This window comes from Biomphalaria glabrata, chromosome 2 (assembly GCF_947242115.1).
Source record: "Biomphalaria glabrata chromosome 2, xgBioGlab47.1, whole genome shotgun sequence".
Lineage (NCBI taxonomy): Eukaryota > Metazoa > Mollusca > Gastropoda > Planorbidae > Biomphalaria > Biomphalaria glabrata.
The window spans coordinates 19,699,512-19,714,693 of NC_074712.1; the positions used below are offsets into that span (position 1 = coordinate 19,699,512).

General features: G+C 36.4%; 1 protein-coding gene across 4 annotated transcripts in view; it reads right to left on the minus strand.

The window, feature by feature from the left end:
* Positions 1 to 14,831, minus strand: part of LOC106055865 (uncharacterized) — a 133,379-nt gene extending 118,548 nt beyond the window's left edge. For 2 of the 4 annotated variants that reach the window (XR_008776469.1, XM_056019591.1), the window contains exons 1-8: positions 14,719 to 14,820; positions 13,744 to 13,815; positions 12,584 to 12,714; positions 11,983 to 12,077; positions 7,462 to 7,620; positions 5,782 to 5,922; positions 2,979 to 3,028; positions 1,030 to 1,152 (exon numbers count right to left, since the gene is read on the minus strand). Coding sequence is in view for 1 of the 4 variants with exons in the window: in XM_056019591.1 (XP_055875566.1) it covers positions 1,030 to 1,152; positions 2,979 to 3,028; positions 5,782 to 5,922; positions 7,462 to 7,620; positions 11,983 to 12,077; positions 12,584 to 12,714; positions 13,744 to 13,789 (745 nt within the window). In the remaining 3 variants the exon portion in view is untranslated. Of the gene's footprint in view, positions 1 to 1,029; positions 1,153 to 2,978; positions 3,029 to 5,781; positions 5,923 to 7,461; positions 7,621 to 11,982; positions 12,078 to 12,583; positions 12,715 to 13,743; positions 13,816 to 14,714 lie in introns of all 4 variants that reach the window. The other 2 variants (XR_008776467.1, XR_008776468.1) reach the window with 2 other exon arrangements.
* Between the last annotated feature and the right edge of the window lie 351 nt (positions 14,832 to 15,182).

Here is a 15,182-nt window from a genome sequence, read left to right on the forward strand (position 1 = left end):
ACATCTTATCTAGAGTAGTGACCAACACCAACGTAACATTCATGTCCCTATAATATGGTCCACTGGATTAGTTCACCTCACCACAGTCAATGATACGGGTCATAAAATTCCCCTTTCACTCTATTCGTCTCCACATATAATAACTTCCTGGTGAAAGACTGGGATTTTTATTTCGGGATCTTTGGGCGCCTCTGAGTCCTCCCAGCTCTGACAGTAGTTGGGGAAAAGTAAATTTGGTCGATGTGCTGGCCACATAACACCCTCGTTAACCGTAGGCCACAAAAACAGATGACCTTTACATCATCTGCCCTATAGACCACAAGGTCTGAAAGGGGAACTGTACTTGAACGTCATTAGTTTAGCAAATATTTCATTCCTTAGTATTAAAGGTTCTACGCATAAAAATGCAAAATAGCCTAATATAATAATAATATACATAATAATTATCGATTTTCGAAAGACATTTAAAAGAGTATACAGATTTAAAAGTCTAGGACCAAAACGTTCGCTAGATCAAAACGGCCGTACCAAAACGGACGGTTAAAAAAAAAAGTAAATAGAATTTTAAGATAAGAGCTGGTGCTGCCTCGTTTTACGGAAACTGGTTAGTAGCAATCATCTACACTTATCTTATAAATTTCAGACATTTCTTAAACAAAAAGATAATGACGATCTACGCGTGTCCACCAGTTTATCTAAACGAGCAAGTGAATCAGATGGTTAAACTCTGCTAAGTCATTGGTTGTACTGGCTGATTAAGGCAACCCGTTCCACGCTCTAGTGGTGCTAGAGAAAACAAAGAGCACTTGTATGAATTTGTCCAATTCTAAGCACAAGTCTTTTGGTCAGAATGTGGTTAATGAGTATCTATGTTCTCAGACGTCGCGCGAATCACGAGACAAATAACAAAAGAGATGATCAGATAGTTTGTTTCCACATGGCAGACGTCATTCCACGAGCTACTGTGAATTGGCGCCTGTTTTGTTTTGTGCATCAAGAGAGCTTGATGACATAGTTCCAATGACTAACCTGCAGCGCTGTCAGTAGAAGAACTCTCAACATCATTCGTGCTGCCACACTCAAAGGTGCCTGCTGATGTCTCACAGTTGCCGGCAATGACACCAAATGATAAGCTGCTCTCTATTACTGTACCTGTGGTGAATATGCAACACTGTGACACTGTGACAATCTTTGGTTTAACAAAAAATGTTTCCAGTTCATTAACTTTTTTTGATAGACTATAACTGTGTATGTATGTGTGTGTGTTGTGTGTGTGTGTTTCTGGAGCTACTATTCATGGGAGGTAATGGGAGGACAGTGAACGTCTCAAGAAGTTATGTAAGAAAAAAAAATTGTCACCAAACATGATGGAATCATTTTAAAGTAAACTTTTAATTAGTGATGTCCAAATCTTTATCGGCATGGGGAAACTCGAGTCATGGAACACACGTCACACAGTTTTTAAAAAAAGCACATCGAATTCATTGGAACCGAGTCTCTGAGGTTTCATTTTGCGCTGTCTGCAAGCAGGGCCGGTCTTAGGCCACTGCAGCCTATGCGGCCGCAGTGGGCCCCGCACTTTCATAGGCCCCGCGCGATGCGAATTCTATGTGTAAATTATTAAATTAAACCATTTTAACTTATTAAAGGGCTCCTGGAATTCTCCTGAAATTATTAAAATCTTCTGAAAACTGATGCAAATCTCCTTAAAACAGACACAATTGTCATTTCGGGGTGTCATTCAATATGGAAAACGCCAATCCTACTCGCGATTAAAAACAAAACAAAACGAAACAGTTTTGTCAGCTTTCATTTTATAAAAATGTAAAAATAAGCCGAATTTTAACCAAAACAAGAAGTTCAAATACTTAATTTACTTTAATAGTCACTGGCATACAAATATAGATCTAAATCTATCTTGACCTCTTCGAAAAAAAAACAACAATATTTTGCTAGTAAATTTAAAAGGCAGATCTGAATGTTTATCGGCGTTTTGTTGGAAAACTACTATCTACTGTAAAGTTAATTTAACAGTGATTTTGTACTTAGTAAGCTATAAATAAAACGCAAAGACGAATTTTTTTTTCTAATACAGACTCTTAATTTTCACTTATTATCCTTATTACAACGCAAATTAGGCCCCGCGCAATCCGTTTCGCATAGGGCCCCGCAACCTGTAGGACCGGCCCTGTCTGCAAGAGCCTGAAACTATAACATCAATGGTCGGATATGGCCCGCGCTCCGTAGTTTGAGCATCACTGATGTAAATCACGACTGCTGTGTCGGTGTCAGAAGTCGCACATAACTTCGTGCCCATGACATTGCGCAAAGTGTATGGTGTATCTGGTGTATCTGGTGTATGGTGTATCTGGTGTATCTGGTGTATGGTGTATCTGGTGTATCTGGTGTATGGTGTATCTGGTGTATCTGGTGTATGGTGTATCTGGTGTATCTGGTGTATGGTGTATCTGGTGTATGGTGTATCTGGTGTATCTGGTGTATGGTGTATCTGGTGTATGGTGTATCTGGTGTATGGTGTATCTGGTGTATGGTGTATCTGGTGTATCTGGTGTATGGTGTATCTGGTGTATCTGGTGTATCTGGTGTATGGTGTATCTGGTGTATGGTGTATCTGGTGTATCTGGTGTATGGTGTATCTGGTGTATGGTGTATCTGGTGTATCTGGTGTATGGTGTATCTGGTGTATGGTGTATCTGATGTATGGTGTATCTGGTGTATCTGGTGTATGGTGTATCTGGTGTATGGTGTATATTTGGTCTTACTAAATCTGTAACGTTGCTTTTCATCTTGAAATAGCGGACTGGAAGTTGTGACTTCAAAATTCATTCATTTACTTTGTGTGTGTGTGTGAGTGTTGTTTTGGTTGCTAGGCGTGTGTGTGTGTGCAGATCTGTGCGTTAATGAATGTGTTAATGAACAGACTTTGTCACTAGGACGTGTTGTTTAGTGAATCTTACCAGTCAAACTGCCTGGAGATTGACAATTTGATATTTCTAGACTTGAACCCCTGCAAACAAAGATCTTCTTAGCATTCTTAGCATTAAGTTGAACAAATGTTTATAGCCTACGTTATGTACATTATAATGCATTATCTACAACATATGCAATCCTTCTAAATATGATCAAGTCTATTAATTAAAGCGCATTATCGTGGTCTTTTCTTTTTTTTTTAAAGGTTACATCAACTCTGTCTGTCTTGTACAAAGTTAGAACAGGTTCTATCAACTCTGTCTGTCTTGTACAAAGTTAGAACAGGTTCTATCAACTCTGTCTGTCTTGTACAAAGTTAGAACAGGTTCTATCAACTCTGTCTGTCTTGTACAAAGTTAGAACAGGTTCTATCAACTCTGTCTGGTACAAAGTTAGAACAGGTTCTATCAACTCTGTCTGTCTTGTACAAAGTTAGAACAGGTTCTATCAACTCTGTCTGGTACAAAGTTAGAACAGGTTCTATCAACTCTGTCTGGTACAAAGTTAGAACAGGTTCTATCAACTCTGTCTTGTACAAAGTTAGAACAGGTTCTATCAACTCTGTCTTGTACAAAGTTAGAACAGGTTCTATCAACTCTGTCTGGTACAAAGTTAGAACAGGTTCTATCAACTCTGTCTGTCTTGTACAAAGTTAGAACAGGTTCTATCAACTCTGTCTGTCTTGTACAAAGTTAGAACAGGTTCTATCAACTCTGTCTGTCTGGTACAAAGTTAGAACAGGTTCTATCAACTCTGTCTGTCTTGTACAAAGTTAGAACAGGTTCTATCAACTCTGTCTGTCTTGTACAAAGTTAGAACAGGTTCTATCAACTCTGTCTGGTACAAAGTTAGAACAGGTTCTATCAACTCTGTCTGGTACAAAGCTAGAACAGGTTCTATCAACTCTGTCTGGTACAAAGTTAGAACAGGTTCTATCAACTCTATCTGTCTTGTACAAAGTTAGAACAGGTTCTATCAACTCTATCTGTCTTGTACAAAGTTAGAACAGGTTCTATCAACTCTATCTGTCTTGTACAAAGTTAGAACAGGTTCTATCAACTCTGTCTGTCTTGTACAAAGTTAGAACAGGTTCTATCAACTCTATCTGTCTTGTACAAAGTTAGAACAGGTTCTATCAACTCTATCTGTCTTGTACAAAGTTAGAACAGGTTCTATCAACTCTATCTGTCTTGTACAAAGTTAGAACAGGTTCTATCAACTCTGTCTGTCTTGTACAAAGTTAGAACAGGTTCTATCAACTCTGTCTGTCTTGTACAAAGTTAGAACAGGTTCTATCAACTCTGTCTGTCTTGTACAAAGTTAGAACAGGTTCTATCAACTCTGTCTGTCTTGTACAAAGTTAGAACAGGTTCTATCAACTCTGTCTGGTACAAAGTTAGAACAGGTTCTATCAACTCTATCTGTCTTGTACAAAGTTAGAACAGGTTCTATCAACTCTATCTGTCTTGTACAAAGTTAGAACAGGTTCTATCAACTCTGTCTGTCTTGTACAAAGTTAGAACAGGTTCTATCAACTCTGTCTGTCTTGTACAAAGTTAGAACAGGTTCTATCAACTCTGTCTGTCTTGTACAAAGTTAGAACAGGTTCTATCAACTCTGTCTGGTACAAAGTTAGAACAGGTTCTATCAACTCTATCTGTCTTGTACAAAGTTAGAACAGGTTCTATCAACTCTATCTGTCTTGTACAAAGTTAGAACAGGTTCTATCAACTCTGTCTGTCTTGTACAAAGTTAGAACAGGTTCTATCAACTCTGTCTGGTACAAAGTTAGAACAGGTTCTATCAACTCTGTCTGGTACAAAGTTAGAACAGGTTCTATCAACTCTGTCTGCTACAAAGTTAGAACAGGTTCTATCAACTCTGTCTGGTACAAAGTTAGAACAGGTTCTATCAACTCTGTCTGTCTTGTACAAAGTTAGAACAGGTTCTATCAACTCTATCTGTCTTGTACAAAGTTAGAACAGGTTCTATCAACTCTGTCTGTCTTGTACAAAGTTAGAACAGGTTCTATCAACTCTGTCTGGTACAAAGTTAGAACAGGTTCTATCAACTCTGTCTGTCTTGTACAAAGTTAGAACAGGTTCTATCAACTCTGTCTGGTACAAAGTTAGAACAGGTTCTATCAACTCTATCTGTCTTGTACAAAGTTAGAATAGGTTCTATCAACTCTGTCTGGTACAAAGTTAGAACAGGTTCTATCAACTCTGTCTGGTACAAAGTTAGAACAGGTTCTATCAACTCTGTCTGTCTTGTACAAAGTTAGAACAGGTTCTATCAACTCTGTCTGTCTTGTACAAAGTTAGAACAGGTTCTATCAACTCTGTCTGTCTTGTACAAAGTTAGAACAGGTTCTATCAACTCTGTCTGTCTTGTACAAAGTTAGAACAGGTTCTATCAACTCTGTCTGTCTTGTACAAAGTTAGAACAGGTTCTATCAACTCTGTCTGTCTTGTACAAAGTTAGAACAGGTTCTATCAACTCTGTCTGTCTTGTACAAAGTTAGAACAGGTTCTATCAACTCTGTCTGTCTTGTACAAAGTTAGAACAGGTTCTATCAACTCTGTCTGTCTTGTACAAAGTTAGAACAGGTAATTTCTCCAACACCCATTCTCGGATCAAGTTGAAACTTTGCACAATTCTTCATTGGCGTGGACGTTACGTGAATCATCAGCCACTTTTTACAAATTTGATTAGATTGCCGGACGCTTAGTTATGTGGCAGGCTCTCTGGACTTCTCAAAGGTCCTAGTTGCTTGAGTTTGTAGCTTACCCTTTTAGCTCTACAGAATTCGCTTGTCCAAGTTCATAGGTCACGCCATTGGCCTGCAGTTCCACATTGCTGTCACTTGGAATGGTAAAAGTGATAGTATTGGGTCCATACTTTGTTACCACGTGAACAGACGGGTTGTTCCTATTGGTCAGAATTATTAGTCAATCAAACAACAAAACATCTATTTATAATGCCCAACAAAATAATGACTATGATAATGGAATCCTTTAAAAATAATTTGTTTTTGCTTAGTTCGTCACTTTTTCAATCGTCTCTTCAAAGGAAAGATTTTGTGTGATATGTCTGTCGGTCCGTTTGTCCAACGTTTTTTCAGAACAACACCACTCACTTAAATGTTCTCTTTAATTTTTATGGGCATCTGAGTATGGGCATCTGAGTATGGGCATCTGAGTATGGGCATCTGAGTATGGGCATCTAACAATTAGCTCACACGTTACTCTCATAAGCTCCTTCAACCTACGCTGTCTAAGAATAGCGCATTAGGTTTGACAACATACCAGACTTTAAGATCTTACAGCTGTCACAGGCAAAAAATAAAGCACAACTACGGTGGACTGTGCATCGGTAACAGTACATGTAGTCCGAGTGCTTGTAAATCGCCTCCACAAAGAATGTTTGTATGGAGAAGTGAAGCCGTATTTGAATCTTAAGAGTTTGAGTTTTTGAGTTTAGACACATTGGCACAATTTAGGCCTTGTCGTGCCTGTAATCTGAATCTTAAGATAGGAGGCAAGAAGATGAGCAGGGCCGGACTTAGGCATAGGTCAACTAGGCGGCAATTAGCGGGACCTTGCACAGGACTAGAAAAACAAAAATAGAGAAGAAAATGCGAGACTTGGATCAGATCTCAAACATAGTAGAGCGACTATCACTCTATGCTGACCAGTCTCTACTACGGAAATTACCAGATATGAATTTCAGTTATTTGTCGATTTAGATATAGATACAGGCAGGTTTGTTTGTAAAATGTAAAATGTTTTATATGTTTCGGATGTTCCTTCAGAGTTGAAGATAGTTTACTTCCTAGTCCAAACCTCCCGCAGGACGACGGGAGATGGGAGCGGGCAGGGTTTGAACCCTTCCCGTCGATAAATCTGAACGACAGTCCAGCGCGCAAACCGCACGACCAGGCAGCCATCCTAATTTCTAGTTTCTAATAAATTGCGCTATTTAATTTTTTTCGCTGTTTCTTTATACTTTATTTCATAGTTTACTTCGCCAACAGCAAAGAACGCAAATTATAAAAAAAAAAACTAAGGGAAGATCTGCAGCCAGACTCAACCTTCCTGTACTTTGTACGCGACCAGCTGTTCAAAGCGGTGTTTGAACCCCATAGCCATTTTCGAGTTCATAGATAACGAGAACTATGTTCATCTTCAGCTTCAAAGGAGGAGCTCAATACTCTCGTCAATTAAATTGAACATAGTTAATCAAGTGTTTACAGTACTGATGAATTACATTTAACATCAGTTGAATACTTTAATGAAGGGTTTACACTTTACAGTACTGATGAATTACATTTAACATCAGTTGAATACTTTAATGAAGGGTTTACACTTTACAGTACTGATGAATTACATTTAACATCAGTTGAATACATTAATGAAGGGTTTACACTTTACAGTACTGGTGAATTGAATGTTAACATTTAAAATTTACTTCAATGTGAAGACGATGTATTTAGTTCCCCATTTGTCCGTAGGGATTAAAGATATCATGCTGGCAGAGTGGACGTCATTAGAGGAGAAGACGTTCATTCCGAACACGTCATTGCCCTCAAACTTGAAGATGCCCTTGAGTCCAATCATGGCCTTGTGTCTGTGAAATATAATTAAATAAATAAATTAAATAAATTATAGCTTTTATATAGCGCTACTTTCATGCTTATAGCATGCTCAGAGCGCTTTGGTCCAATCTCATTTGTGGACCAGTGGGGGTAGGGGGTATCTGGGAGAAGGTTTTCCGTGGCGCTCAATAAACACAACTCCGCCCCCTTCAAATGTAGCCAAACCAAGTTCAAGCGTACTTAGCCTCTCGACCACGCTTCATTGAGTGACGTAATACATTTCATTTAGTCACGTAATACATTTTATTTAGTCACGTAATACATTTTATTTAGTCACGTAATACATTTCATTTAGTCACGTAATACATTTCATTTAGTCATGTAATACATTTCATTTAGTCACGTAATACATTTCATTTAGTCACGTAATACATTTCATTTAGTCACGTTATACATTTCATTTAGTCATGTAATACATTTCATTTAGTCATGTAATACATTTCATTTAGTCACGTAATACATTTCATTTAGTCACGTAATACATTTCATTTAGTCATGTAACATATTCAGAGATGAACAACTGTTATATAGTTTAGAATTAGGGTTAAAGCTTAAATGTGTATGAATCTGTCAAAAAGTGAAAAAAATGGCGCAATATTTTGCTGTATAACTCTAAATAGACTCCTGTTAGACACGACTAATGGCTGAGCTTCTTACATACTCTGAAAGACGTATTGGCTTCATTTTTACGCTGCCATTTTCATCTGAAATAGGCGCGATATGTAATTAAAGTATAAATGAATTTTAATCACTTACCTGACTTGATATGGAAAAAAAATTGATTCTATACTGCAGAGGCGTTGTTAGGGTTGATGTCAATCCCCGCGGTCCGCGCCCTTCGCACTCTCCCTATCAGCGCCACTGCTAGTTTGAATAATTTTATATTAGATTTCTCTGGGCTATGAAAAGCTATGTCTATATTATTTACTTGTCGTTTCACTTCGTTTTAAAGTAAAGCTTGCACAGGTTTGACTGATACTCCATAGACGTAATACGTAGGGGCACGAACTAAACAGGAAGAATTACTACAAGGGCATTATATTGGAGCATTTTTTTAAATTTAATTAAAGCTGAATCTCATTATTGAAGATGAAATCCTTAAAAAAAAACACTTAAAAAAAAACAAGGTTACAAAGTTTGTGTGGAGACACAAACTCAAAATCGGCCCCCGAAGTGGTCCACCCAGGCAGGTAAAAAAGACGGTTTCAATATTTTCAGAAAGAACATCAGAATGAAATTTTATCAAAGACAAATGACAGAGAAGAATGGAGAAAGAAGGTTGACGGATCTTGTGTGGTGCCCCAGCGGTTCACAGACGAAAGGATAGTTGAAAGTGAATGTGAAGTTAGATGTGAACCTGGCCTAACTAATGTCTTATAATGAATATCTAATTGCTCTAATTGTTTTGTAAAGGGACAATCTCTTATTCCTCGTGAAAGAAAACATTTCTGTAGAAAATTTAAACAATTCTTGGTAATTCTGCAGGATTTCAAGGGGCAGCCTTCTTTGTTATTGTTTAGACTGTAATCTTATATCTTGGGTTTTCTCTCAGATTTGGGTTTTGTTTGTTTTTATTTTTGTGGCTAAAAAATATGCTGAATCTGCCAAACTCCCCCTTTTTTAGCATAAGGCGAAATTCTAATAGGCTTCGATTTACATTTAAAACAAGTTAATAGAAAAATGAGCATTAAAACATACAAACATTTGTTAAAAAACAACAAAGATAACAACATATATCTATAAAGGACGATAAAAATACTTAAATAGTGGTAAAAAAAAATCTGAATAATTGAATAATTCAGAATAGATACAGACAATATTTAACAATTAAAAAGAAGACAGAACAATAAGAAACGTATTGTATTGATTGACACCGGGTTAAAATAAAAAAAAAAATAGCATTGCTTTGAAAACACAGAAGTAATGTTAATTCTTGGTATTTTTAAAGACACTATCTTGGGATTTCTTCGTAACATATACAATAACAAAATAGTAACAAAGATGGCTGCCCCTTGAACTCCTGCAGAATAACCCGATGTATTGTGATTGAGTAGTTTACGCGATAATATGAAAACCTACTTATTAATTGTTGTTTTAAATTATGTCCAACTTATATGCATACTAAATAGATTTTTTAAAAAAGTAAACAAAAAATGTCTAAATGAAGTCGTTTTGGTAGCAGAACTTACTGGACTGTGCAATACAAATGTAAGAAAATATGTATATATATTTTGACAAAAAATCTAAAACCATTTGCATAAATGTGTTAGAAATATGGTAAACTGTTTTCCCCTTTATTAAGGAGCCGCCCGCTTAAGTTTTAGTTAATAGTGAATAGTTGTAAAAGTGGTGTATTTTTATGAAAAAAAAACTGCTTGCATAAGTGATTTTAAAAATTTGATTATTCGGTTTCAGAAAAGCAAAAAGTAGCCGTTGCATCAAAACTTTGAATGGCCTAAAATATTATGATGACGGATTTTCACTATCTTTTCTAGTTTACGAGATCTAAACGGGACAGACTGACAGACATTCCACAAAAACTATTAGCGTCTTTTCCCCTTTCGGGGACCGCTAAAAATTGTAAAAATATATCACAAAAACCAATTACTTTACTTCTGGAACAATAAATTTGGGTAAATGTCTGAAAAAAAATGGGAAAAAGACATAATGAAAGTTTAAGACTACAAGATCGTCAAGTTAGCGACAGTCACAAAAATTAGTTAAAATTAAAACCCAGGTTTGAAACTATTTCGTTTAAACCAGTGATGCCCAAAGTACGGCCCGCGGGCCAGAACCGGCCCGCGATGTGGTTCTATCCGGCCCGCCGAAACGTCGGCACAAAAAGTAGATAATCTTCCCCCCTTAAAATAGTTGTATATGTATTTTTACCTTCGTTAGGGCCCTCACTTTTCTGTGATGGATTAATACATGACCTTTAACGAGTGTGCGATTATGAGTTTATGAAATGGAACTCTGAATGTAGAATCTACCAGGAAAAGGGAATGGATCTTTTTTTGTGTAACATGATAATAAGCCAACATATTTGTTTTGTAAAGAAATCTCGTCGGGGTAGCCCGTTGTGAAGAAACAAGTCCTTTTTAAGTATAAACTGCCTTTTATTGTGAAGCATTCAAAAATAACATATTTACAAGGCTAACATTATCTACAGATAACCAACTCCACTAGATGACTTCGTTCTGCATATTTTCAACACACTCGTCACTTCCCGCAAGTCCCCTAACTCTCCGATACCCAACACTTGACCGTGTGTCACGGTTGACCACACATAGTAACCGTGTCACAACAGCCTGGCTGTTTGAAACAAAATAAACAAAACATGTACAGCGGCATTATAAAACAAATATGAAGGCCTTCTTGGTTTGAGCCGTCTATAGATTGGAGGATCGATGGGAATATTTACCAAAAAGAAACAAGAAAATAAGTTGGTGGTAAAGGTGGCTAAAATGTTTCTTACATATAAAGTAGAGAAATGAAACCATTTTAAGACGCTTAAAAATTATAGACTTTAACTATCCCATTAATAAATGTAAGTACCAGTCACAATAGTTTCAAATAGTTTCAGGTGAATTTTGATTTCATTTTTCGTACCTTTTTGTTGATGTGGCCCGCGACACGCGTTTCGAAAGTTAAAATGGCCCGCAGGTCGAATTAGGTTGAGCATCACTGGTTTAAACTGTAGTTTTCTATTTTGTATTTTTACTGTTTTCGTCTTTGGGACCAAATTAATTTCCGACACGCGTGCTGCAGGCCGAATCACTACAAATCGTTGAGTACTAAGTAACTGAGTACCGGCCAATTCATTATGCACTGTGGGCCAAAGTGTTGCCAGATAGCACCGCCTCAATGGTTAAATATAGTCCGAGGGCCTTAGTTTGGGCATAAATACAGAACACTATTCTATTTCTTGTTTACCACTTAGTTAATTTCATAGTTTGTACACATTAACTTTCACATTGTCTCTTAACAATGTGAACAGATGGACAAAACTAACAAAATCAATATCATGAAGCTCCCACGTTCACAATACTACAGTCTCGTTACAAGGTGGTTGTATGTGCCATTTGATTTGAAACAATTTAAGAACATAATAAAATCTACAGTGGGGTAACTTTTCTGAGCTTAGATGTAGTGTTCATCTCTCTCACATACAAACACATTTTACCTGCTAGAATCAATATTTTTTTTTAATCCGTTTTTTTTTTAATTAAATGGGCATGATAGACGTGAGTCTAGTAGTTCTACTCACTCTACACACACACACACACACACACACTCTAGAAAAACAAATTCCTCTTGGACTGTTATCTACCTACTGATAGATTTCTGGTATCCAGCACTCCATGTTGTGGAAGATGAAGATGTGGTGGTATCTCTCCACATTCACCATTCCTTCTGTGGTTATCTTCACCTGCCATCAAGTCCACATCAGAATGATCACAGCATGATGATAGACAATGAAAGATGAACGTAGGATACATATTGAAACGCAGCACAGGGGCAGACACACACATACACACACACACACACACCTTTGTATTAAAACCAAATCGTGAATTAGGTATAACAAAATGATGGACAGACTGGACTAGGACACGAACCAAAGACCATCCGATTCAACAACTCCGCCTAGCAGCAACATGGGACTGAACCACCCGGCCGTTCAGATTCGCATTAAATAAACTTTTTGATCGGTAGCATTCGCCAGTCGCGCATTTTCTCTCCCTCCCGGAGGTCAAACTAAAACTAAAATCTCTCAAAGTCGTTTGATAGTGAGCACCTTTAAGGTGATGCAAACCTGTGTCCAGTTTCATGCAAATCTTTTCGGCCGTTTCATAGATAGATAGATAGATAGATAGATAGATAGATAGATAGATAGATAGATAGATAGATAGATAGATAGACAGCCCACTCTACCTCAGTCATATGTTCTGTCATGGTGTATAAGTAAAACAGAAGTCTTGGAAAACTGGTTTCGTTGTTGTAGTTAGAGGTGAACGCAGGGACCATAACTATGTATGACTTGCCAGTATTTGTCCTTCCTTGGACTAGCAATATATAAGAAAAAATAACAAATACTTCAAAAACAAAAAAAAAGCTTAAATACGGGAAAAAAACGCACAATTACAGCCATATGTCTCAATACTGCAAGATGTGTCTCCTCTTTTCCTATGTAAAACAAACTTTATTAATTACCACTAAGTAATGAACTAATTGGTTAATTTTTGTATTGATTCACGTAGAGAGTCATAGACTCTATACAATGGTTCAAAGTTTCAACATGATCAGATAATGGGAAGTGGGAGAACTAACGTGGACACGAAAGGCCTTGAGATCTAGACTTACAATAGTCCTGAAAACTTATTGGTTCAAATCTTGAATTATATAATGCCTACATGCGGAAAAACCCGAAGTTGTAGAGTCTGCTCCAGATATTTTCACGTCCTCTAACCAAATTGAAATGTAGTTCTATTTTTTACTTTGAAAAATTATAACGGACAAACTAGAGTTTTTCCAGTGTGGCCAACGATCTAGTAATTCTTTTTCAAACAATATACAGAAACTGTCGAATTTCTAGGAAAATTGTTAGAGCCGTTTTCATGAATCACGTCCAGAAGTTTCCACCCAGGTTTAAGGTTTTTGTTTCCACGAAGCTACGAATTGATTAGCGGCAATGGAAACATGACTTTTACTGCAAGCGAAAGAAGTGAACATTTTGTTTCTACACGTGCTAAAAAAGTGCACAGAAATTATTATTAGTTTTTTTTCAATTATGCGTTTACCAATACTTCCGCATTCTGTACTCCGAATACACACAAAAAGCTTTGCTATTTATGATTTGTCCTCCATGTATTAAAAATGTCTAATAGTTATTGTAGTTACTGAGATCTAATAATTTTTTCCTTAATTTTACATATAAATATTGAAATTATTCTATTAAACAATTTATTTCAGCGGAATGGAGGATCGCTTCAATATAAAATAAAATGTTTCTTCAATTTTGTGAACCGCTATGTCAACCTATTCGAAGTAATTCAACAGTTATTGGGACTAAACAGATGCTACAAGAGTCTCACCTCGCCAACAAAATGCTAAAACAATCCAGATGAACATTATACACATCTTTCATGTATTCTGTCATCAAACACCTGGTGGAAATTGATGTACAAGCAAATATAAAAAAAAGTAATTTAATAATTTTTTAGATGATTTTGTAGGAAAAGCACCACACCATCATTGCCACTAGCTCCCAATATAACAAGATTTATCTCCCTTTTCCCAATTATAAAACAATTAATGACCACTAAATTGATGAACCAATTTATTCCTTTGGTCATTGATCCGTGTAATGTCTTCAACAAAGTCACACACTTTAACTTGATCCGAGAATAGGAAATGGGAAGAAACAAAACGTGTAACCACCCAGACAGACTGACGGACTGAGTGACTATAAGCTTTACAAAAACCAAGTTACTTTGTATGTTTTAGAAGAAAAACATTCTTCTTTCATTTGTTTGAACACATGTTAAGAACTTTCACATCTGAAAGGGCTATGCTATGCTCATCATTAATGAGTATTTATTTTTCAAGCTGATATACTTAAGAATAGTTTTTTTTTAAAAATCGAACCTCCGACCTTCAGTTCAGTATTCAGGAACCAAACTACTCGATCACCTGTCGATATGATTTATCTTCTTCGCAGCTTTTGTTAAAAATTAAATGTCAGATTGTTTTCAACAAATCTTTACGCCAAATAACTAAGAACTAGGTCTACAATACTTTATTCGTAATTCGTACATTTGTCAGCACTTGCGGACCTAGGGAAGGGGATTTTATTTTGTTATTAACTGCGTGAAAAGAATTTTCTCATTTGACTGTAAATATACATTATAGAGAATCTCTAGACCAAGATTTAGATTCTAGATATCTAGATCTAGATCTCAAAATGTCAAAATCTTAGATCTAGATCTATATATAATATAGACTTCTAATAAGGACAATTTAATCCTTCTCAACACTTTGCAAGTCTAGTAGAGTAAGGACGTACTAACGTGAACAAAATATCTAGATCTATAAAAATGTATAAAACTGAATGAGTAGATCAAGATTTATGCTTCAATCAAAGTTCAACTCAATGGATTGGGTTTTACTTCTTAGAAATGAAATCTTAAACAGCATGTTGTTTTATAGTGCTCTTCAGTGCAATGCAGTATACAATTTATTGACATCTTCAGAGCTACAGCGACAGTGCATCTCAAATGAAGAAGCAAATGAAAAGCTCGAGAGTCTCTGGACATATATAAAATATGTGAAATGTCTATAATATATATATATATATATATATATTGGTGTAATACACAAATTGTAAGACAAATTTCCATAAGGATAATAAAGATTATATATATATATATATATATATATATATATATATATATATATATATATATATATATCATGGGCGTAGCCAGGGGGGGGGGGTTTGGGGTTCAAAACCCCCCCCCGAAATGAAATCCCC